Genomic DNA, 25,855 nt, shown 5'->3' with positions numbered 1-25,855 from the left:
CCCAAAATATTTCATAGTCCAGCAACACTGATCAATCTAATAAACTTAAACCTGCACCATCCTCCCTATTCTGGTATTTTAAAGAGTACTTAGCAGAAATATTAAACAACCTAACTGATAGGGTTGCAAACTCCCAGCAAAAGAAAATAGGGAACCACCCCCCACCTCATGATGCTTAATCGATGTAATCAACTTTAATTTGATGCAGGGTGAAAAAAAAAAAATGCACAGAAATGAATTATTTTTCAAGAATAATTAAATAGATTCAACATCTTTCTTCAACAGAATTGCAGACTGCACAGATGGTACCTTCCCAAAGGAAAAAGTACTATAGCTTACTAGGGTATATTAGACTTAACAGTTACTATATGCAGTAATGGACTTCTATACATTTTACATCAGATTAAAACTTTGGGTGTAAGATTCAGATAATTATTAAATAATTAAAAGCTAGATATTTTAAATGAGAATAAGAAAGAAAAGAAAAGTATGTCTTTGTGCCCCCTTTTCCCTGTTCATGCCCTATCGGCCCCCCTGGCTAAACTTTGCTAGATCCGCCCCTGCACAGTTACAGCCGTCAGCTACGTAGAAAAGGATCCTGGTCTAGAAAGTAATATTAAATAAATTCTAACAACAGCTTATCAAGGTTAAACGTGCTGCTGTTGTTCAGCCGCTGGTTTCCTCTTTCTGGTGCAAAGTGGGCCAAAAACAAAGAAGAGAGACGGACTCGCGACAGAAAAGCCGATCAGCGGATCATTAAGCAGTTTCACGATTGAAGTAGCAGCAGGAGAGGGAGGGAGAGAGATAAGGCAGTCGCTCCATATATCTGTTGTTAAGCTTAACATGGGAATGTTTTACAAACATTCAGAAATGAACTTACACACTTGCTTTACTTCTCTCTGGGATAACTTCCTCGGAGATGAAATGCTGGGAGGCTACAAATACACACAGCCGCTCTATCACGTGGTACATACTGCTCGGTTATGAGCAGAGTTACGCCGTGTCGCAAGTTTTGTGAGGTGCTTTTTTGATATTTAATGGATCGATTACATTTTTTTATTTCTCACCGATATCCGATCCAGTAATTTAGGTCAGTATCGGACCGATACCTATACGTAATATCTGATCGGTCCATCTCTACTTTGTACTACAATGTATAGTATATAAAAAGGTCTCAGAACATTTTCCAGTAAAAAGATTTGAAAGTGAGATTTATGAAGTGAAAGAAGAAATGCAGAAAAGGAAATGGAAGACTGTGATTGGGGGCTAGTTATAAATTAATCATAACAGCCCTTTGTTTTCTTGTGCTTACAGCAGCTACTTTACCTCCATAGTGGTTACCCAGAAATCCTCACTGATAACCAACACTTGTCTCATTTCACCCTGGGCGTTCAGTTAATAATAAATGTGATTTGAGGCGAGATGTTCAAGCCTCTTACTCTCCTCCTGTTATTTCTTTTTCTCATTTCATTTTCATTCTGCTCTCCCTCAATTCGCTCTCTGACTGCTGGGACTTAACAGTACATCTGTACAGATACACAGTCATCAGCTCTTCTGTAAAGAAGGGATTTCTGCAGCACTGATGTGGATGGTGGGTTTGTGTAGGCCACAGAGGGGTAATTAATGTTGGGGGAAATTTGCATTACTTGTCACTGAATGTAATGTCCTGAGAAAAATGCATACTTTAAATTCAGGGACTGTTTAGCAAATACCACAGACAAATGTGGCATTTACAACATAGCAAACCACAGGACATGAAGCGTTAAATTAGGATGCTTGACTGAGAGTCATCTCTTTGAGGTTTTATAGGTCCAAGTGTATGAAAATTCTCCAACTAACTAAATTCAGTGATTTAATACTCAAAGAAGTCATAATCATACACTTGTGTACCTTTGGAAAGTAACCTGATACTATTAAGACCTAAAAAAAAAACATGCTTTTTTGCCTACCTATGGATAGAAAATCATGTAGCAGCTGGTGTCTTGTGGCAAACTGAAGAACAGTGAAAGTATTGAGACTTGAGTGCAGTTATCTTTTTTCATGTGTGCTCTCTTTTTCTTTTTAAGAATTTCCGTTTTTTAAACTCTTCTGTAATTGACAAATCCAAGTTTTATTATTCAGTACAACAAATGAGAGCTCAGCCAGTATAAATGCAGACCAATAAATCACCCTCATTGCTGGGGACATAAGCATCAAATAAAACCCCCTTTGTACAATTTTGTTTCAATATTCTTTGAAATGATTCTGTTTGCAAAAGTTTCTATTAGTAGAAAATTACACTGTTCAAATAATAATCCATTTTTCTGTTGCTTTGAATCAGTTTGCTCAATTTCCTCCGATGAAAGCGGGAGAGAAGATTTATTACGTATGTCTTTTTGAATACAGCAAAATCAGAAGTTTTCAAACTCTCCACATGGGGAATTTCGCACATAACGATATTGAAATTGTCTGGGTGATATTGATCCAGACACACAGACAATTTACTGCTTGTCTCACTGACAGTGCAGTAAAAGAGGGGCATCAGCAGCTCGCAGACAAAGCTGTAGTTTTGTCTAAAGTGGATTCATTTCAATCCAAATTAAGCTTCACAAAGCTAACAGGCTAACAGACAATTGTATATATGGCTGTGTGCAAGCTTGATACTGTGTTAAAGTGAGGGACAGTGTAAGTTTGCATATATTTTGGCCATTTGATCAGATTTACAGGCCTGTGGAACTTGAACTGTAACTTTGAGTGATTCACTTTTCTTGCATTCCTTTCCACAAGGGTGCAGCCCCATCTGAAGAAGTGCTTTGAAGGCATTGCTAGTGTGTTGTTCACTGATGTGCTGGATATCACCCACATGAAGAGCAGTGAGGGTGAAATGGTGCAGCTCCTGGATGTCATTTCCACCTCCAAAGCCAGGGGACAGGTGGAGAAATGGCTTTTAGAACTGGAGAGTGGCATGACTGCCTCCCTGCATAAGGTGTTGTGTGGATTTTTATTGAACTATTTTTAAAGATTAATTCATTTATAGCATAGAGAAACGTTTGAAAACAACATATTTCATACCTCAGATGCTGTTTTTAGATTGCTTTATAAAAGTAGTAGGATTGAGAATTTGCTCTTATGTGTTATTTCTGTTTCCAGCCACAGTTGACCGCGTATGTTCCAGGTTGCACCAAAGCCTAAGAGTGCAGCCAAACCATCATGATACACAGTTATTTGAGTGATTTGCTGCTATTGTGGTCAATTGCAGGTAATAGGGGAGGCTATCGAGGCATACCCCAATGAGCTGAGGATAAACTGGGTGCGTGCTTGGCCAGGCCAGACTGTATTGTGTGTTTCACAAGTCTACTGGACGAAGCATATCCACAAAGCTATCAAAACAGGACAGAAGGTAATCAGCTCAATATATATATATATATATATATATATATCTCATATACAGTATATCCTGAATATGGGCTAAAAAGTTGATTGTTAACAATATCACCAGATTGCTGTTGTAACCAGCTGCTGGATGGAAACATCTCACAGAATAAATATTTTTTTAATATCCGTCAGAAATTCTTTACAATTTATTTCACAGGATTAAGGACATAGCCAGCCAATTAGAGCACTAAGAAAAATGCAATCTCTTGATTGTGGACTTTTTTTTTTTTATTAGTAATTTCAAAGCTTGAACTTGATGCTGTTATCTTTCTGTCGTGATGAACTCTGTCTTCCTCTTCTTTCTGTTTAATGACGTTTCTCCCTTAGGCTCTTGATGCTTACCTGGAGCAAAACAACAAACAGATTGATGACATTGTGGGTCTTGTGCGTGGAAAACTGTCCAAGCAGAACCGGGTCACCCTCGGAGCCCTTGTCGTGCTGGATGTCCACGCCAGGGATGTGTTAGCCACACTGGTGCAAAAGGGGATAAGTGATGAGAACGACTTTGAGTGGCTTAGCCAACTGCGCTATTACTGGGTGGTATGTGAAAGGAGTGATTGGGGATACTGGGCATTCATGGCAACTCATAATACCATTGCAGTCATTTACTTCAGACTCTGCATCACACACTTTGCAGGAAAACCATCTCCAAACCAAGATGATCAATGCTGGTTTGCCATATGGCTACGAATACCTGGGCAACACTCCACGTCTGGTCATTACACCACTCACAGACCGCTGCTACCGGTAAAGCTACTGCAGTAACATACCCAACAGTTAACTACACTGTTAGTTAGTCTCCTGTCTTATTACTTTTAACACAAAGATACATTTTTTAGACTTTTCCTATCATCTTAAGGTGATATAATGTTACAGGTATAACAAGAACCTAACAAGGCTTTCACTTTCACTTTCAGTTTTTGTTACCCTTCAGCTATGCAGAGAAGGGTGAGGGAAATTCAGTGTAGAGGCTACATAGTGTAAACATTTGCATCTGGCAAGCCAAGAGCGTGTTGTCTGTCTAGGATACGCTACACATAGCTCAATGCTTACTAGTAAAAGAAAAAGTACTTTAAACAGGAAAGGGTCCAAGAGGACCAAGAAGTTGCTGCAGTTTAATTTTTTTGTAGTGAAGTTTCTTGCAAATTATTACAGCCTTATTCTCCCTGACAGGAAGAACGTTAAAGAGTATTTGACATTAATGTTAAAGGTTCTGTGCTGTAAGTCCACAGGTGAAGCAAAGTTTTTCAGAAAGCTTGTTGCCGTCGTCTGTGGCAGTGTCCAAAACAGTTGGAACAAGAGTTCATATTGTTGCAGTAATGTTAAAATACTATGAAAGCTGTGCACACTCCTTCAAAACATAAATGGTGATCAATCAATGATTTTGGAAAATAAATATACATACATATATAGAAAGTGTGATGTACCTCACTGAAACTTTAATCTCTAGATTTCAGATTAAAAAGCTTGTAAGCCATCAAACATTCAAAGTTATATTTTCATTTACCTGAGAACAATAAATTCATTTTACTTACTGGTCATTTTTCCTTTTTCAGCACGCTGTTTGGAGCACTCCACCTTCATCTGGGAGGAGCTCCTGAAGGCCCAGCTGGCACAGGAAAAACAGAGACAACCAAAGACTTGGCCAAAGCTGTGGCCAAGCAATGTGTGGTCTTCAACTGCTCTGATGGTCTGGACTACATTGCTTTGGGCAAATTCTTCAAAGTGAGTAAATTGTGTTAATGTGAGTCAGTCCCAGCAGACATACGCTACAAAGTTTTAGACGTAAGTGAAACGTGGCACTCGAAAAGATGTTTTACTTCACATAGCTCATCAAAGGAACATATTCATACATGCTGTTTCCGTCTTCTTTGGATGGAAGTGCGGCAGAACACACACATCTACCTTCGATGTCCCACTGGTGTAACTATTAGCACTTCAAAGATGTAGATAATAGAAGAAGACACAGGGGTAAGGTTTCATTCTTACAGTGTTTCCCCTTCCCCACATGGCACACAGCCCTTTAAATGTCAGCCTCTTCACAGCCTGTTCTGAAAAATAAAATGTGGCACAGTGGTGCATTTGTTTGTGGTATACAAATATATGAAGACTGCACCCGCCATAATTTTCTGATGTAAATATTGTGAATATTTATCCTTATAACAATAGCACCACACTAATAGGCCAGCAAGGCCGCCTCAGTGACCCACAGCGCCTCTGCGGCGGATCAGTGTCATGTAATTAGAAATGATCAGAATAATATAACTCCTTACACACATTTTTTTCCACGCTGATCCAAAAAATAGTTTGGATAAGAAGTAATGCTTATTTATTTAATTGTGTGTGTGTGTGTGTGTGTGTGTGCGTGTGTGTGTGCGCGCGCGTGATCAGGGCCTCTTGTCCTGTGGAGCTTGGGCCTGCTTTGATGAGTTTAACCGCATTGACTTGGAGGTGCTCTCTGTGGTGGCGCAACAGATTCTCACAATACAGAGAGGTTTGTGTTTGTGCCTTTCTCTCCCTTTGATCTTTAAGAAAGTTGGCAGCACACCTGAAACAAATTTGACATAATCTCAGCGGTGAAAAAGCAGGCTTTTCTACAAAGCACACTAACACTGGCGATGCCCAGAATTTCTCCCAGAAAAAAATTAAATGTTAGTAGGTTTTGGTTAATTAACAGATGTTAGGATGCTTGTTTTAACAGTCGTACAGAAACATAGAGCTTTTCGTTGTTTCCTATTATGTCAGATTTTGGACCAAATAAAATTCCCTTGAACTTGTCTGGCCTACGCAGGATTTGTTTTACACCATGGGAGTATTTATTTATTTATTTATTTATTTTTTTTTACACAGACGCTATAACTTTAAGTTGGATAATCTGTAATGTTATTAGCCTGCTGTTGCCATTAACCATTTCACACACATAAAACCAGCTAAACAAACCTAAAATTCTAAAGAACCAAATTATAACTTTTACCTGTTTTACCTTTTACCATTTATTTATTACACATTAGAGTATACAGCATAGTCTATCTAAATAAACTGGTTTCTCTCTCTTTTTTGTCAACTACTGTACGTGCAGAGATGCAACTAAGGCCAACAGAGCTGTGCTGTTCTGTTCGTGCCTAAAAGCTACTGTTATAGCATACTGCTATCCCTATCTGTTTCTAAGTTGTCCTCCCCCGTCGCCCCCACTGGCACCTTAGTGCCAGTCGAAGTCAGTATTGTTAACTTTTATTACTGGAATCGTGCTAAGTTGACAGATTATTGAGTTTCTTAGCCTGCTGCCGCAAATGTTAGTACCGGTATATCAATTCATGTTTATATGTGCCACTTATGGAAATGTGCTGTTAGGAAATTCCCTAAATCAGCAGTTGGATTGAATCAAAAATCCATTTGTAGCTGACTATATTGTTTCTAACTGCACTCGTGCCCCCAGGAATTGCTTCCCACACCGAGATGTTGATGTTTGAAGGGACTGAGCTTAAACTGGATCCCTCTTGCGCTGTGTTCATCACTATGAATCCTGGCTATGCTGGACGGTCTGAGCTACCAGACAACCTTAAGGTACAGTATCAGTTCTTGTCACTGTTCCTGTTTTAACTGTTCAAAATCTGATTCTTTTTTTTCTGGTAATTTAGGAAGTGGTGCTGTCTTTTAAAATTAGCTCAAATTAGATTTGATTGTTTTATGTTTGTCTCTTCTACTACTTCAGCTCAGAATCTTTTGAACCTTAAATCATGTTTTCATTTAGTGCATCTGTAACAAATTTTTTTTGGTTTCATACCAGGCTCTGTTCAGGACTGTCGCCATGATGGTACCAGACTACGCAATGATTGCAGAGATTGTCCTCTACTCATGTGGTTTTGTTAGTGCGCGACCCTTGTCAGTGAAAATAGTGGCTACTTATCGACTCTGCTCTGAGCAGCTCTCCTCACAGCACCACTATGACTATGGTATGAGAGCTGTCAAGTCTGTGCTAACTGCTGCTGGAAACCTTAAGGTACGTGAAAACAGATTCACGCTCATATGAAGGGAGACTGTGTTCTTAATTAGAGGGGCAGGGGGAGGGATCACCGATCTGGGACGAGCTTCGAGCAGCAGAGAGCAAAATGGTTTGAATGTAAGCAGGCAACGTTAGCTCTGTTCCTCAAGCTCACTTCTGTGTGCTTTTTGTTAGGAGCAGCACACATGTTCAGTGTGTGTATCCTCAAAACTGCCCTATTCTCAAGGCAACAGTGTTTAGGGGACATCTGTTAATTGAGCTCCAAAAAATAACCAGATTTCACTGTCAGCTGCGAAACTGCTAGACTGCAGTGGTTGAACTAAAGGACCAAAAAGTAAGGAAAGCATAATTGGGGTGTGCAACATTTCTCAGCTCTTGCTCAGTCTTTCCTGATAAAAGTGGTGCTGAGCAACTTAAAAGGCAACCACTCACATAGCTGAGTGTAAGGAATTGCTTCACCCTAAAAGAGACTTACTTACATTTTTAATGTACCAGAAGTTTTAAGTCAGGTTGGGTTATAAGTTGGTGTTTCTGGGGTATTATTTTTTTTATCTATTTTTCCCCAGGAGCAATCTTTTAAATACAAGAGTCTGAGGACTGGCCCATATTGGTGCATTTCAGAAAAACATGACAAACTGTTTTGCAGAGTACTGTAATTTGTGAAAGAGAGGGATGTGAGTCATAGTGACCTTATGCATACTGAGAATTTTATCATCGGGTTCTGTACAAGCATAGCAGAAAAATTAAGCCTGTCTTTTAAAATTGAGGTTTTTTTGTTTTGTTTTTTCATGTGGAAATGTGTTTTGTGAGTTCCCTAGCAACAGCTGCTGATTTCTCTTTTAGGCAAATATGGCAAATATTGTTTTTCTATGCATTACATATCTTCATCCTTTTCCACTGTTGTGGTGTTTAGCGCTTTACATTTATGCTCAGAATGGTGCCTTGTCTGATTCTCTTCCCTTCACCTCAGAGTTGTTTGTTTTACTACAGCTCACCTTTCCAGAGGAGAATGAAGACACCCTGTTGCTGAGATCCATTATTGATGTCAATCTGCCCAAATTCCTGGACCACGATCTGCAGCTATTTGAGGTGTGTGGAGCTCTGCTCGACTTGATAAATGGAGTCGTTCACATCAACTGATGTCAGCTCAAGTTAATTCCAGTCAGTTCATTTGAACCCATGATGCACAAGGACAATTTAAGCACCAGTCAGAACATCTGACTGGGTTGTACGTGTGTTTGCATGAGTGAACGAATATTTATGTGTCTATCATTTGTCCTCAGTCCGAACATCAAAGTCAATGTGTGTTGCCGTTGTATGTTGTGGTTAGTAGGTAAGGATCTGTACAGGGAGTGCAGAATTATTAGGCAAGTTGTATTTTTGAGGAATAATTTTATTATTGAACAACAACCATGTTCTCAATGAACCCAAAAAACTCATTAATATCAAAGCTGAATGTTTTTGGAAGTAGTTTTTAGTTTGTTTTTAGTTTTAGCTATTTTAGGGGGATATCTGTGTGTGCAGGTGACTATTACTGTGCATAATTATTAGGCAACTTAACAAAAAACAAATATATACCCATTTCAATTATTTATTTTTACCAGTGAAACCAATATAACATCTCCACATTCACAAATATACATTTCTGACATTCAAAAACAAAACAAAAACAAATCAGCGACCAATATAGCCACCTTTCTTTGCAAGGACACTCAAAAGCCTGCCATCCATGGATTCTGTCAGTGTTTTGCTCTGTTCACCATCAACATTGCGTGCAGCAGCAACCACAGCCTCCCAGACACTGTTCAGAGAGGTGTACTGTTTTCCCTCCTTGTAAATCTCACATTTGATGATGGACCACAGGTTCTCAATGGGGTTCAGATCAGGTGAACAAGGAGGCCATGTCATTAGTTTTTCTTCTTTTATACCCTTTCTGCCAGCCACGCTGTGGAGTACTTGGACGCGTGTGATGGAGCATTGTCCTGCATGAAAATCATGTTTTTCTTGAAGGATGCAGACTTCTTCCTGTACCACTGCTTGAAGAAGGTGTCTTCCAGAAACTGGCAGTAGGACTGGGAGTTGAGCTTGACTCCATCCTCAACCCGAAAAGGCCCCACAAGCTCATCTTTGATGATACCAGCCCAAACCAGTACTCCACCTCCACCTTGCTGGCGTCTGAGTCGGACTGGAGCTCTCTGCCCTTTACCAATCCAGCCACGGGCCCATCCATCTGGCCCATCAAGACTCACTCTCATTTCATCAGTCCATAAAACCTTAGAAAAACCAGTCTTGAGATATTTCTTGGCCCAGTCTTGACGTTTCAGCTTGTGCGTCTTGTTCAGTGGTGGTCGTCTTTCAGCCTTTCTTACCTTGGCCATGTCTCTGAGTATTGCACACCTTGTGCTTTTGGGCACTCCAGTGATGTTGCAGCTATGAAATATGGCCAAACTGGTGGCAAGTGGCATCTTGGCAGCTGCACGCTTGACTTTTCTCAGTTCATGGGCAGTTATTTGGCACCTTGGTTTTTCCACACGCTTCTTGCGACCCTGTTGACTATTTTGAATGAAACGCTTGATTGTTCGATGATCACGCTTCAGAAGCTTTGCAATTTTGAGACTGCTGCATCCCTCTGCAAGATATCTCACTATTTTTGACTTTTCTGAGCTGTCAAGTCCTTCTTTTTGACCCATTTTGCCAAAGGAAAGGACGTTGCCTAATAATTATGCACACCTGATATAGGGTGTTGATGTCATTAGACCACACCCCTTCTCATTACAGAGATGCACATCACCTAATATGCTTAATTGGTAGTAGGCTTTCGAGCCTATACAGCTTGGAGTAAGACAACATGCATGAAGAGGCTGATGTGGACAAAATACTCATTTGCCTAATAATTCTGCACTCCCTGTATATACAGTATGTTCCATCATTCCACTCCAGTATTCTCTACCAATTCTCATTTTTCATATCAGGGTATCACCTCTGACCTCTTTCCGGGAGTCAAACTCCCAAAACGTGACTACAATGTTCTGCTGGAGGCCATTGAGGATAACTGCCGGCAAATGAACCTTCAAGTCACAGAATTCTTTGCTGAGAAAATCCTGCAAATCTTTGAGATGATGATAGTGAGACATGGCTTCATGTTAGTGGGTGAACCGTTTGGTGGAAAGACCAGTGCTTACCGTGTGCTGGCAGCTGCCCTTCATGACGTTTTTAAGAAGGTGAGATGTTGTTTTAAATCTAAAAATCTAACCAGTGGATTGTAAAATAGAAAGTCCCAGCTCTATTTGCACTCTATTGACACTTGGACTTAACAGGGTGGTTTGAGTGGTTGAATAAGAGTCATGATAATGGCAACAACAGCATAAGTGGTTAAAAGTGGCACTTGGCCTTAGGTTGAATGGCATTTAATATGTTCACATATCATGTTCTGAAAGAAACGGAAAACAAAGCTTATTTTTAAGTGGCTGACAAAGCAGAGTTAGTAGTTTTTAATAGTGCTACCTGAGTCCTTAATACATAAATTTAATCTGTGAAAGGAAAAAAAAAAACCTAACCCTTTGTGTCAAGTAAAAATATGTCTTACATGCAATATTCAAGGCTTATCTGAGCTACATGACTGTCCCAAGTAAACACATCCATCCACTTTGTCAGAGCTGTAGTCTTTGTTTAGTAGTTATCGATCTCCCAGAAAGGACCAGAACTGGCTTGTTGTATTTACATGGCTGAGAGGGCTGAGAGGCATCCCACCAAGGAGACAGATGAAGGCCTGCTGATGGAGCGCCTGGGAATGCCACATTTATCATCGTCATCCTTGTCGCTGCACATCCACTGATCATGTCCAGCCTCCCTCCCCTCACGCTCCATTTTTGTTTTTTGTTTTTTTCCTCCAGCAGTTTTTAACTCAAACTGACATCCTGTCTGAAGTGCCATTTGAAGCAGGTTTTGCTTCTCTTCTTCAGTTAGCACGAATCCTGTCATACTGGCAGTAATTTTGTAAGCAATTTATGTGTCAAGGCAAAGACAGGTTGGTCAAATGAGTGTCATAGAAACACATTTAGTCTGTTTTTGCCTCAACTACTGAGTGCAGTCATCTTATGTATAATCATGTGACTCACGTTTGTCTGATTTGTATTTGTCTGGACAGCTTTTGTTTTTTCCAGTAAGAATATCTCTTTGCACACATGGCTTTTTTGTGTTGTTATATCAGGGTCTGATGGATGAGAACCAGGTACAGATCACAGTAATCAATCCCAAATCCATTACCATGGGCCAGCTGTACGGCCAGTTTGACCCCGTCTCTCACGAGTGGTCTGATGGCATCCTTGCTGTCAGCTACAGATCCTTCGCTGCCTCCCAGGTAAGACTGCTGCCCATGAATGGTTTGCAAAAGCCTGCAGAGTACTAGCAGGAGATCATCAGAAATTTCAGGTCAGAAACAATCAATGAGTCAAAAAGTTAAAGCAACTCTACTAGTACTTACTACTACTGCTATTACTACAGGTATCTGAGCACCAAAACATCAAAATCAGCTGACCCTTTGCTATGCTAACTGTGCTCAAAACAGGGTTATAGTGAATCCTTTTTTCTATTTTGCATCATATTTTTCCTCTCCCAGTGGTGGATGCTTGTTTCACATATGAGATAAATAAGGATTATTTTGATCAGTTAGTCATGCACAGCTATTTTATCAGGGTCCAACTATAAAAGTATGAAAATGGAACTGGGCAGAACAGGTGTACACTAAACCCTTTTTTTCTGTTGCTTTTCTTTTTGGACAAAATGCTTTTCTGTTGAGAATATAATTAGCAGTTTTATGCATGTGATTTTAGTGCTTACAGTTTAAATATATTCTGCAGATAGTGCAGAACTGTGATTAAACTGTTAAAGGTCGAGTAAGCTTTTTGAAATTCATGAACTACTGGACTAGCTGTCTCTTTCTCGTCCCTGGATCCAAGCAACATCTTCCTGCAAGGATGTTTTCTTTGTGGAGTAAAAATCGACTATACTTTATTGCCGCATTATTTTAGCATTTCTGTAACATTATTGCACTTATCTGTCAGTTCAGAAAAATGTTTTTGGAACAACTTTGTATCAGTTAAAAGTAAAAAAACAAAAAAACAATTATTATTTATTATTTGTTTATCTTTGTGCAGATAAATATAAATTTTGAATGGGAATGTTTGCCAGTGTAGATTATTCTGACTTCATTGCGAGGCAGGCGGCAATACAGCATATGCTTTGTTCGTAATGAGTAATTCAGAACTGAATCAGGAAAGCAGGAAACTGCTGTTGCACTCCCCCCTACAAGGTAAAACTTTAAAGCACATGGTAATTGTGGTACAGTTGGACCAAATGTCCTATGTGCATCCACCTACTGTTGGTAGCTGTGCAGGAATAAGATGAGATCGAGATACATTATTGTCTGCTCACCCTCAGTTAATGAGTTTTGACGGATCTTTATACAATAGGCATGACATTCCAATTAATTGCAAGCTAGTAGAAAGAAAGGCTTCAGTGGCAGGTAAACAAGAGAAACATTCGGCTGTCTTGTTAAAATTAGATCTTTAATAACTCTTTCATTGTGACACACACAGACACACACACACTAGACACACACAGGCAGACAATTTACAGGCTGCACTAGAGGCATGTCCTAATGGAAAATCATTTCTTCCCTTTATTCTCAGTGTTTCCAAATTAAGTTGTCATTTAAAAAAAGTGTTAGTATATAAAGCTGTCATATTACAAATTGTAAGGAGTAACATTATATACTGATGCAAACAAAACAGAAAACAAATCTAGCTTTTTTAAAGTCATTTTCTTCTGCAGACAGTGGTCTTCCGTTGTTTTTGCTCTCTTTTCCTGCAACACATTTTACTAAACTCATTTCATGTGCACTAATCTGGAGTAAACTGCGTTGTAGTGTATTAAATTTCTGCATACAAAATGCTTTTTTTTTTTTTCTCAGATCATTAAATTACTGCATGTTCACTTCCCTCACAAGCACCAGATGGCCCAGGCCCAGGCATCTCCATTTGTTTATATTATAACAAATCAATTTAAAGTACAGCTCTTGCCAGCCCATTTAACTGGAGAATTGACACTTGTTGTCAGCCCCCATTATGACAATGTGGGTGTTAATTTCATTTATTTAGCAGACATTCTTCACTTACATTGTAATTCACAGGAGTTCAGTTGTGACCTTGGAAGTATGCACAATGATTTCAGTGTGCAGTATGTGGACAATACTGGCACATAAAGTTGTAAGACATGCACTCTTTTCACAAACCTTTAAACACATTTTTTCTAACCCTGAACATCATAATTATCAACACTCGTGTTTTTCCTGGTTTCTCTGATATTTTTAGACCACGCCCACCTTCTTTGCATTTTCCTCTGGGAAAATTCCTTAATGTGCATGATCCTCAAACTTTATTTTGAATATTTGTTTTGTTGTTAAATTTGTTGATTACCAAAGTTTCCAGATCGCCATGCTTCATGCACGGCATACACGACATACAGGTAAAGCCCACACAACCTGTTGGTGCAACTGGGCAACATGCATTCGGACTGAAGGTGTATATGTGCTTGCTAATCTGTGCACAGGCAGGACAGACCGAATTACCTCGCTATCTTAGCTGTTATTTTGATACTTCAACTCTTCTCACAGACTAAAATAAATAACTGCAGGTTGAGTACATCTGCGACTCTTTGGATGCTGAGAGCTGTTGACTTTTTTTTTTTCCAGCAATAGAGTGAGTAACAGCTATTTTCAAAATGAGCTGGACATTTCATACTGATCTCTGACTGTAGCTGGCTGTGAGATGAGTGTGCAGGGATCATCTATAAACTGCAAAAATGAAGATACTACAAAAATATAAAACTTACAGAGTCACCAGAATGATTTTACACGTCACTAAACTTCTGTTGGTTGTACTAAACAGTCATTTTTAAAGGCTTTATATTTCACTGTACAACACTGCATAACTTCAGTGTTATACAGAGTCACTGCACTCATAAATGGTCTTCTGATGAATATATCAACATACTGCTGGCAAGCCAGCAGGTCATGATTGTGGTTAATAATCGTAACCTTACTTTATGTTTTGACCTCACAGCTTAACAATTTAGCTTCAGTTGTGTTGAAATGATTTCTTATGGTATGAATTTCATATTCCTTGTGTGTCTCAGAGCCCTGACAGAAAATGGCTCATCTTTGATGGTCCAGTGGATGCTGTGTGGATCGAGAATATGAACACAGTACTTGATGACAACAAGAAGTTGTGTCTGATGAGCGGTGAGATCATTCAAATGTCACCACAAATGAGCCTCATCTTTGAACCCATGGACCTGGAGGTGGCATCTCCAGCCACGGTGAGAGACTCCTTTAATTTAGACTTCATAGTTTTACCCAGTTTTTATTAGATTTTGTGATATTTATTTTTGTGTTGTATAAATATAATTTTAGTGTGCAGGATTTTGATATTAAACAGGGCCAGAGTTTCACTGAGTTTGGTGTGCTGTCCTCATTATCACTGAATGTGTGAGAGCCAAAACCTCCACCTTTTCACTTTCCAAATGCTGGCTATCAGGCAGGTTCTACTTGTGGCTCTGTATGATGTCAGTGGGTGCAGATACCTCTATCATGGCACACAGCTGTGCCTTCAATCTGAAGAAAGCCTTGACGGTAAGGTGGTCTTAAGCTAAAACAGCTTATTTCAGGCAGAAGATGAACCGAGGTCCTGAACCAAAGCCAAGCACAAGATGAATAACGACAGAACTATAAATCATGAGGCCACCTTGAAGTTCAGTCATTCATGAATACTCTGGTCAAAAGCCTGTTTTAGAGGACTCGACCTCTGCAGTCTCTGGGTTTGTTTATTGGGATTTTTTTTTTTTTTGTTCTATTGAAATTCTCTTTTTTTTTTTTTTTTAAATGTTTCAATAATTAGAATGACAGATGTTTCTGTTTTGTTGTGGGACTGTGAAGAATTTTATTCTTGGGAATTCAGGCCCCTTTTCTGCCTTTTTTCTGCCATTTTGAAATGTCATGTTAACAACATCAGTGGGACTTATTTGACTGGTTGATCTTCTCTGTTTGCAGAATTACTGAAAATCTGAACAGATATATGTATTCACCCATTCCATGTCCTGGTGAATACATTTATACAAATAAAAACGGTTCTCAGACATAATTTTCAAGATCAAGATAGACAAACACACTCTAAACGAGGTTCAGGCTCTCGGTTCATGCATGCTGTGGTATTTTGAGCCTTTGCAGAGGTATTCAGTCTTCGAATGCTACTTTTCTGTTTGCACTGTTGTTATTTGTACGTCCACCTCTGCTATTGGCTTTGCGAGACTCTAGACAGCAATGCGCTAACATAAGCCACATTTCTTTACGAAGCCACAGTGACATTTATCAGGAGGGCATAACACTTGAGATAGCATCCTCCCCAACCTCCTCCTCACCGTTTCCACCCTCCATTGTGTAATTTCAAAGGTGCTAAAGGAAATGTGTGCTATAGGGTGCGTAATCTGTCAATCGTCAAAACAAGAGATCACAGGGGTGACACACCTCTCTCTTCCATTTGAAATAACCTGCAGTCCTTGTGTACCTGTAGTTTTCTTGCAGTATATATTCTTTGGTTATTTGTTGTGAGGCAGAAACAAAGGATGTGCTTCAAATGCATAGATGTCTTGAGAGAATAGCTTCTGCCTCTGCTTTTTTTATTAAACAGACTTCTATTTTTGATACTCTATAGCCTGGCATCTGTTCCTTTCATTACGCTGAATGAAGAGGCATCAAACATTTTGTGATCACAGTGAACTCTTCCCAATTTGTGCATTTCCAACACTTTTGTGCACTATTGATCCCTCAGTTTTTATTTCTCTGTTTAAGAGTATGTTTATTAAAACCTTAACTTATTTACTGTTTTTGATAATATCTTCTAGCTTTATTGGTACTTCTTTGCCAAGCTATTAATGGGATGTTACAGAGAACTTCTGTCTTAAGGCAGCAACTCTTTCATTAGATAATAATTACAAATGATGCGATGAATGCACTGTGCATTAATTTGCACTATCAGTATATGTTTTTTGCTCCACTGCTATTTTTATATCACATCTACTTTCAGCATTGTATACCTTTATCTTCTGATAAGGAGTCTATCATAATTCTGCCTGACGGTTTATAGTTAATGTTATTTACGAACAATATTCTTGTAAGTGATGAAGGATAACTGTTTACATGTTTATTTTCTAATGTGATATAAATGATTGTGGCAGGTGTCTCGCTGTGGTATGATCTACATGGAGCCACATATGCTTGGCTGGCGGCCTCTCATGCTGTCCTGGCTCAGTACCCTGCCTCCTACAGTCAGTGCTACGCACAAAGACCTCATCACTGCCCTCTTTGACCGCCTACTGCCAGCCTGCCTACAGCTCATTCGAAAGGCCACCAAGGTGCTTAGAAACTTTTTTTTAACACTTTCAAGTTGCCAGTACTTCGATTTTAGAGCAGCAAGTGGTCCAGTCAGCCAGGAATTGAACAGAAACTGCCTGGGGCATTTGCATGATTTCTTTTGCAAATGAATTTTGTGTAATTTTAGTTTTATGCTTCTGTTACTTTCAGATGTTTATAGTTGCCTTCTATACTAACAAATTAATTTTTTCTGAGTCTGGTTGACTTTTTTTTTTTAAACATCATTCTCATTCCAAATTTGATTTTAGGAGCTGTCTTCAACGTCTGACACCAACCTAGTGAAGTCCCTCATGAATCTGATGGACTGTATGATGGATGAATTTCAGGATGAAGCAAAGATTAAGAATGTGGATGAAAAAAATATTTGCTCCTGGCTGGAGGTTTGTTTCCACACTACAGCTGCTAATGCTGCTACTTTCTATTGAAGTAATATAAAACATAGTAACATATGAAATAAGTAAAGGTCTTTATACCTTTTTAGCATTTTAGCCCAACCCTAAAAGATGGCTTTACAGAGCAGTCCACAATATACAGTTTTCACTTCCCACAGTCATTGCAGCTCTGTACCTCTTTGATATGCATAATTCGGCATACAGCATTTTGGCTAATTAGTTGATATGACACAGTACAAACAGAAAAAGTCAAACTCGGAAGAGCTTAGAAATACTGAACCAACATCCAAGACTCCCCATTGTGTCCGTTCTCATTTGATCACATTAAAAAATACGCGGTGTACTGCAAATCTGAGTCCTGTTATATGCACAGAATACAAATTGAGAATATGTCTCTTAAAAAATTGGCACTGTCAGGTTCTGTTTTGTGTTGACGCTGTAAGTCTGGGATGTTGCTCTTGGAAGTGTAAGGAAATGCTTACATGAACGCAAATGAGAAAAAAATACTGCTGTTACTTTGATACAAAAAAAACAGTTTGTTTCTAAAATCATACTTGAGTAATACAAATTAATACTGTAGTTTAAAGTGTTAAAGTGTGGAACTTGAGCATTTATTTTCTGTAATCTGTAGCTCAGTGTTAACAATACAGATATAATACAGAAAAGAAAACATTCCTTTTGACTTTCTAAATTTACTACATTAATAGGGTCTGCCCCGACAAAAAACGGAAAAGTTTTAGCAGATGAGCCCTTTCATCCCCCCCCCCCCCCCCGGTTCCAATTGATTTTTTGCCTCTGAATCATGTCTTTTGAAAGCACTGCTATTATCCCCCTGTGGCATACTGCACTGATGAATGCCTTTCAACCCTCGCTCCTATGTTTCTCAGCTAGTCATTATCAAAGTGTTGAATTAATCAGCTTTTTAACAGCAGGAGCTATCATGAGGCTGCTAAGCTTCATTTCCAATTCCTACAGTATCCCCTGCTGGGTTTTTTTCTAACAAAGGTCCTCTCTTTTTGGATTTTGTTTTTTGTCTCATTTAATAACCTGTACAGTACTTGGAGCTGGGCTGATGTGCATGGATGCTTTAAATTAGTATAATAAACACAACCTATGACTCTTTAGTAAAATGTTTTAGAACAGATTCTATATGTCCATGGGATTTTTATTTTTATGCTAGACTGGTGGTATCTGTTTACCTTCTCACGCCCACCAGAATATGTAGTCTATTTAGTCGTCTAAGACTGCTCATTGGGTAAATATACTACGGTGTAGAAGTCTTTCACCAGGACATTCCAGGAGACAGGCGGGCTCTAAAACATGTCCTCCAGCAGGCGATTGGTGTGAATTTCACCTAACCAACCATCAAAAACACACTTCATGAAGGTGGCTTCATAGCCTGACATCCTCTAGTGGGCCCTGTGCTCACTGCATGGAGCTCAATTGGCATTTGCCATAGAAGTGGCAGGTCCACCACTGGAATCCTGTGCTTTTCACAGATTAGAGCAGGTTCATCATGAGCACATGTGACAGGCAGGATCTGGAGAAGGCATGTTCAGTTTGACCAGTTTGGTAGTGGGTCAGTGACAGTCTGCGGAGGCATATCCATGGAGAGATGCACAGACACCCTAAGTATTTGAATGAAATCCTTAGACCCATCATCAGATGCTGTTGCAGTGGGTGCTGGGTTTCTCCTGGCCTCAGGTAGTGAGATGATTCCTCGAGGATTAAGGAATTAATACTACTCAGTGGCTCCGCACAGTTTTTCTCATCAGACAATTTTAAATGTCTTGGAAAGTTGTCTTTTCAATGTATTTTAATATTGTTTGTGGTGAGTGGGATGTGATTAGCTCATAAACAACCCCAGTTTCCTGAGTAGGAGTAATTTCTTTTTTTTTTTTTTTAACTTTGAGCTTTCGCCATTGATTTCATCAATCATATCCACAACATATATCCATACTGTAGGCGCCAGATGTCTGCTTTATAATTTTATTTACAATTGAGGACGTGTTTGTTTTATAATTCATAGATTCATTACATAAGTCATCTTTTCAGGATTAATAAATATGAAAATATATGTTGTGTTTACATAAAGTAATGTTTGGGATTGGAATCTAAAAGGGGGTACCTCTTACTTTAAGTATGTAAGTGCAATAGTAGCATGAAACCCTGTGTGAGGGGGAAGGGGAGGAGCATGGACAGAGAGGTTAGGAGTCTCACGGTTTTCTGACCGTGTGCACAGGTAGTTCTGGATAACTGCCTTTTTTTGGAACTTTCATGCTTATTTAGGAAGGAGTTCATTGTTACATCTTCAGTTTGTGATAAATAAACAGTCTTCAAATTATAATGCAACTGGAAGCATTTCTTTTGGAAACCAGGAACACGCGTCAGCCATAGACTCCCTTTTTGAACTTTGTTTATTGGAAATTACCCTACACATACTGATATGCTTGAGCAGTCAAAACCAGTAATGATGTTCCTTTTCTTTTACAAAGGGAATGTTTACGTTCTGCCTGATCTGGTCAGTGGGTGCCAGCTGTGACGATTTGGGCCGAGTAAAGTTTGATGCTCTGGTAAGAGAGGTGATGAATGGCCCCTTAAGTAAGGAGACAGCAGCCCGCCATGGCATTCTGGTCACTGTGGAGGCTCCACCGAATCAGCTGACACTCCCCTTACCCACTAAGGGAACCCTCTACGAGTACTGCTTCGTTAAAGAGGTAAGAGTGCAAGAGGTAAGATACTTTTGTGCATGATATTTATAAGATGCTGGTATATAAATTTCAAGTGTTTTAGGATTAGAATAAATCCTAACCCTGAATAAAATAGAATAAAAACAAGAAAACTGAAGATAGCAGTGGTTTTGTTTTTGCCATAATCACAATATGTACAAAAAAGAACTTAACTCTGAGTTTTGTAACCTAGATGGAGTGACATACCAATAAATCTTTCCTCCCCTGAGATTGTTGGGGAAAAGGGACAGTAATTTATTGTCTGTCTGTGACCTTTATGGTTGCATACTGCAGTCTCTTTCACATCCCTCCATCTGGCTTTAATGTGCTGTAAATTTTAGTAATTTTTTATTTTTCATTCAAGGATTGTTTTCTTAGAAAAAGGTTAGTTCCCTTTTCAACACGGATATTTGAGATATTCTTAATATCTGCTTTGAAAAGGACATATGTACATGAGAGATAACATACCAGATGATGAAACACACACACACACGCACACACACACACACACACACACACACACACACACACACACACACACACACACACACACACACACACACACGCACACACACAGGTTGTGATCCTTGTACCCTCTAATTTTTCGTGCTTGTGATCTGAGGAGAGCAATTCCTTCCTGCTTTAAGCAGCAGTTTAACTGCTGACAAGCCCGGTGGCCATTTCATCAAATAGTATTATCTGTGATTAGTAGTCTGGTACTGTATGTGTCCAGCACTCACTGAGCTTTATATCGTAAATGAAAGTTTCGTCTTTTCATTATTTCCATGTCAGGGCCCGGGCAGGTGGGAGCTTTGGACAGATAAGTTAAAGGCTGCTCCCCCCATAGGCAAGGACATGCAGTTCAATGAGATCATTGTTCCCACTGAGAACACAATACGCTACATGGCACTGATGGAGCTACTCGTCACTCACCAGAAACCCACTATTTTCATCGGTCCCACTGGCACTGGCAAGAGTGTCTACATTACAGTGAGTCATGCAATACATCTACTTTACAGATCGAACCTTTCGAAAGCACTACAGTATTTTGTGTTAACGCAAACTGATTTGAGGTAATATACACAGTATAGCAAACTCTATGAAGCTCAAAGCTGTTAGTTCAAATGATGTCAGACAAGAACAGTCTTTTTACATTGCTGCAATAGAAGGATGTAATCATTACTTAGTGCCTAATTTGTAGTTACATTTAGAATAAAACCACTTTTGAATGTGAAATTGATCTAAGATGTTAATAGTCCACATTATTATAATAGCTGTCATTTAATACAACCTTTGTTAAGTCGTGCCTACCTACCCTGTCTCCCATCATGTTTGACGTGATCAGCAACTCTGTAGAACTCATATGGTAACAGCTGCTTTTTGCCTCTTTCTCTAAAAAACAAACAACAACAAAAACAACTGTGTCACCATATGGCGACCTTCCACTGATGCTCTATTGTATCTCAACTACAAATTGTCCAATTAGCTCCCTCCTCTGGTTTTGTCGGTTGGTTGAATGACATCAGAATTTCAACCAGCTTTTTCAAAATAAAGTACCGGTACAATAAAAATGAACTATTGGTTGTGGCTTTCAAAACTTTGCCCGCAAAAGTGGCTCATCTTCATCTTAATGTGGGTGGATGTTCCATTTCACACACATTTCTAGAAGTCTGCGAACTGGGTGTCAACCTGGACTCTGCTCTCTTGTTCCCATCACATGTCAAATCCATCTTTAAATCTGCCCTTTACCACCCAAAGAACTTCTCCAGACAATGGCCTTCATTCTCAGACTGAAACCCACACTCATATCTTCATCACCTCCCTCCTAGACTACTGCAACAGTGTACTGTTTGCCTAACAAAGCCCTTGGACAGTATGTTTAGAACTTAGCTGCCAGTCTCTTACCCACACTAAGACCTGGCTCTGTTCAAGTTCTTCTCCTCACCTGCAAATACATACATGTCCTTGCTCTTACATGTCATCCTGAACTCTAATTTTTAAAATGAATGCCTTGATTATACTTTATTGCAAACACTGATACAGACAGCTGGCAACCTGATGGTCCAGTAGTCTTTTCTGATATACTTTAGGGCAGCTGATTAAAAATTTTCTAGTTTTCTTTTGTGAATGATCAGAAAACCAATCAAAGATCCAGGATTGCAATAATAGTGTTTCCTACTTTACTACAGTTCTGTGAAAAGCTATTTAATTTGCAATTGAAGGTGGTTAGTTGTGACATTTGGAGTGTACATAAAATTAATTTGGTCGCATTTTTTTACATAGCTTAAATATTTCTTTCAGAACTCTAATGTTGCATTTTTCTATTTCCTGTACTTAAGAAGCTATGAATGCTCAGAAGACATTAACTTAGTGATGCAGTAGGTCACATGTCCACAAACAATGATGATAATATCCAGTCAGAACCACATCTTACATAGTACAAACAGATCATCTACGAGTAATACATATTGCTTTGGCAAAATGGCAATATGTATGTATTTTGATGGCCTGTAACTTTTAAAAATTGCATTGTATAAAGGTAAAGATTATTCAAATTTTGATTAAATTCACTGAAAATCAGCTCACTCTGATGTGGTCTGTTAGGACATTTTTCACTTTGAGACAAAACTGGGACATTGCCCTGTTCTGCTATTATTATCTTGTCCACTTTAAAGCTGTTTTTTATTTACATAAATTGTTATCAGATACAGACAAACATTGCCTGTGCCACTGATAGCATCACTAACTCAGATGATTAAACTTATGTGTAGGACTTGCAGTCCCAGGCTAGAGTAAGTGCTGTGAGCACACCAATCATTTGGAGGCAGCTACAGAAGCCAGGTGTGAAAGGACCACCTTGGAAGAATACAGAGTATCTCTCAGCAGTGCTTTGACTATTTATATCAAGGACTAATCCGTCCTCCGTTCCTTTGCTTCATTAGTTCATCCATTAGCAAGTTCAAACTTCAGACTCTGGGGTGAGTGGAGATCATCTCACTGGGGAGTCTGCCTTGTACTCCACTGTCTGTCTGTCTGACTGCCTGCTGAAGTGGCTCTGTCCCATGTCATAACCAGCAGACCGTGGCAGAATCCCAAATCTGGCACAAGTGATAAACGCTCAGACTATGTGAATATGTATGGCACCGTGCCCGCACTTGTATCCTCGACCGACTACTTAAAGCAAATTCACCTGCACCACACTAATCTGGGGTGAGACTCAGACGAGTGGTGCTGCTGGTTTATAATTTAGGGAAGAGGGTGATGCACTTTGTCTGCATCTTGTGATCATTCACATCACACGCTCCCTTTGATTAAGCAGCTCATTATTCAAATAGTTTGACAACCTCCATATGACCGCTTAATATATGCTTATGCAGAAAGGAAGCTAAGGATGTGCTCTGAACCTAAAGATAAAATCCTAATAAAATGCATCAGCTCTCTATGTATGCTATGTTCCCTGTTCATATAAACACAGAAGGAGGTTTGTTCAGTGGGTGCCCGTTATTTTGAACTTTTAGTAAAATGTCCTTTCTGTAAACTCATGCAGTTTGAAAAAGTCACTGATTTTACCGTTTTAGCCTGTGCACCATTACTTTAGAGCTTCTCCTCAGGGAGACACCTCATTTCACAATTTCTTTTGGAGTCATTTTCAGGGATTAACTGAGAATTTTTTCTAATGAAATACATACTGACAGCCACTTTTAATTTTAATTAGATTAAAAAGCTTATCATAATCATTTGTCCAGATAAAATTGAAAATGATCCTTTTAAGGTGTATTTGTAACAGGTACTTTTGGTGTGCTAATTTAAAATGGGGTGAAAATGAGCACAGTGTTTTTTGTTTGTTTGTTTGTTTGTTTGTTTTTTGTGTGTGCGGCAATCAACAAGGTTATTAATTTTCTACAAGTATTACTACTACTGACATACCTAGTTCTTTATAAATCACTCGTAGGATTTGAATAAACCAGAAAGAAAGCTTTTATGAGTATAAACCCTCCACTGAGTACAAGAGCAAGATTTCTGTTTGTCTCATGTCTTGGAGTGTGATATCTTGTTGTCGAAGTCAAAAATATTAAGCCAATTTGATGTAAATATCCAGAGGAACTTTTACTTAGTGCCTCTGATATCGACTTTTTAGGTTAACAGAAGGTTTCAGTTAAGGCTGTGATATATATACCTGGTTATAACATAGAGAAGATCAGCAGGAAAGGAGAGGAAGGTGATTTATTTTATATATAAGTTACACTAAAAGTAAATAAACTGAATAGCTGGAATAAGTTGGTGTGACCATCACCCTTTCTACTAACGGAACACCAGATCTCTGATCATTAACACATTTCTGTGTGATGTGTTATTAGTGTTTGTTCTTGCTTTATATCTGTGTATCTTTTTTATTACAAAGTATTATGTGACCTGCCCTGAAACTACAGATGCAAACTAGCAGGTTTGCTGTAATCTGCCATGTTTACAGTTTATATTTTTGATACACTGATGTCCATTAAGATGCATTGCTTCTGGTAAATAAACAAATAATAAATAATGAACAAAGAAAGAAATGTAATACTACTGTTTACCGTATGCTCCCATACCTTGAGATCTGATGATAACTTGTGTTCATATTTCAAATCTCTTGCCTAGGACTTCCTGTTGAATAAGATACAGAAGGATGTGTACACCCCATTGTTTATCAACTTCTCAGCCCAGACTACAGCTGCCCAGACACAAAACATTATTATTTCCAAGCTAGATAAGCGGCGCAAAGGAGTGTTTGGCCCTCCAGTGGGGAAAAAAATGGTAGCGCCTCTTTATCACCTACATTTTATTATTTTTGAACATCTTGTTTCTTTGCTGGTGTGCACTCGATCTATTGAGCGTTAAACAGTGTGGCAGCGTACAGTTTTAAATACACCAGATGATTTGTTTTTCTCTAGTATATGCAGTTTAAGTTTAAGAATACTAATGTTACATTCTATTAGGTGGTATTTGTGGATGATGTAAACATGCCAGCGAGAGAGGTTTATGGTGCACAACCTCCTGTGGAGCTGCTTCGCCAGTGGCTTGATCACTGGAACTGGTATGACTTGAAGGACTGCGCCATGATTAATCTGACGGATATCCTGATCATATGTGCGATGGGACCACCTGGTAAGTAGCCGCACTGATACTTAAAGGTTAATTAGAAATGCCGTCAGCCAATGACAGAAATGTCAGTGCTTGATTAAAATGTTTGTAGAGTGAGTATTCTTGTTTTTCTGTTGCTCGAGCGACTGTTGAGTCAGTGTCACAAACCATTTCCTGCTGTTTTGTGAGCTTCTCATTGCCTTAAGGTTTTTACAAATGGAAAAAATGCTTACCACATCTGTCTCCACTACAACAACCAGTGTAAACATGAAGGCAGCCTCCTCCACTGAAGCAGCTGGCAGTGACAGCTGCAAAAGGAAGGGGATGGGAGCCACTCTCAGGTGGCCACAGTTTTGGTGATGCGTGAGCTGACAGTTTTTTAGTTTTTCTGAGGTCTGCGTATCTGGCAGCCACTGAAACTAAATGCTGTCCCAAGTGTTTACCAGCTGCCACGGTGATAGGTGGTCAAGATGACTCATCTCAAGAATTCAAATAAAAACAAAAAAATTTCACGTTTAATTAAACCAATAGATTTTATTAATGTATAATTTTTATGTTAAGTTTAGATTTTTTCTGGCCATTGTTTGTCCCAATCGAAGAAGGTTGGAGGGATTGTCAATCCCAGGTAAAGGAGAGAGGAGAGGTACTGTGGCCTCAGTTGAGTTTTTCATTGATTTGACTGCTAGGTGCCCACCTTCTACACTTTCTT

The 25,855-nt window shown here is 39.1% G+C and overlaps 1 protein-coding gene across 3 annotated transcripts in view; it reads left to right on the top strand.

Moving 5' to 3' along the window:
• dnah7 (dynein, axonemal, heavy chain 7) overlaps window positions 1-25,855 on the top strand; it is an 82,110-nt gene that overhangs the window by 22,543 nt on the left and 33,712 nt on the right. For 2 of the 3 annotated variants that reach the window (XM_040027648.1, XM_040027650.1), the window contains exons 21-38: window positions 2,767-2,965; window positions 3,239-3,379; window positions 3,742-3,954; window positions 4,052-4,161; window positions 4,971-5,139; window positions 5,806-5,908; window positions 6,851-6,978; window positions 7,202-7,414; window positions 8,408-8,506; window positions 10,390-10,638; window positions 11,628-11,777; window positions 14,612-14,794; window positions 16,709-16,885; window positions 17,153-17,284; window positions 19,792-20,013; window positions 20,818-21,015; window positions 24,664-24,819; window positions 25,002-25,170. In XM_040027648.1, the coding sequence (XP_039883582.1) occupies window positions 2,767-2,965; window positions 3,239-3,379; window positions 3,742-3,954; window positions 4,052-4,161; window positions 4,971-5,139; window positions 5,806-5,908; window positions 6,851-6,978; window positions 7,202-7,414; window positions 8,408-8,506; window positions 10,390-10,638; window positions 11,628-11,777; window positions 14,612-14,794; window positions 16,709-16,885; window positions 17,153-17,284; window positions 19,792-20,013; window positions 20,818-21,015; window positions 24,664-24,819; window positions 25,002-25,170 (3,011 nt within the window). The remainder of the gene's footprint in view (window positions 1-2,766; window positions 2,966-3,238; window positions 3,380-3,741; window positions 3,955-4,051; window positions 4,162-4,970; window positions 5,140-5,805; window positions 5,909-6,850; window positions 6,979-7,201; window positions 7,415-8,407; window positions 8,507-10,389; window positions 10,639-11,627; window positions 11,778-14,611; window positions 14,795-16,708; window positions 16,886-17,152; window positions 17,285-19,791; window positions 20,014-20,817; window positions 21,016-24,663; window positions 24,820-25,001; window positions 25,171-25,855) is intronic. The other variant, XM_040027649.1, reaches the window with a different exon arrangement.

The sequence above is a fragment of the Simochromis diagramma genome, unplaced genomic scaffold (assembly GCF_900408965.1).
Source record: "Simochromis diagramma unplaced genomic scaffold, fSimDia1.1 OVJJ01000343.1, whole genome shotgun sequence".
Lineage (NCBI taxonomy): Eukaryota > Metazoa > Chordata > Actinopteri > Cichliformes > Cichlidae > Simochromis > Simochromis diagramma.
This window is presented reverse-complemented; position numbering and strand designations above follow the sequence as displayed.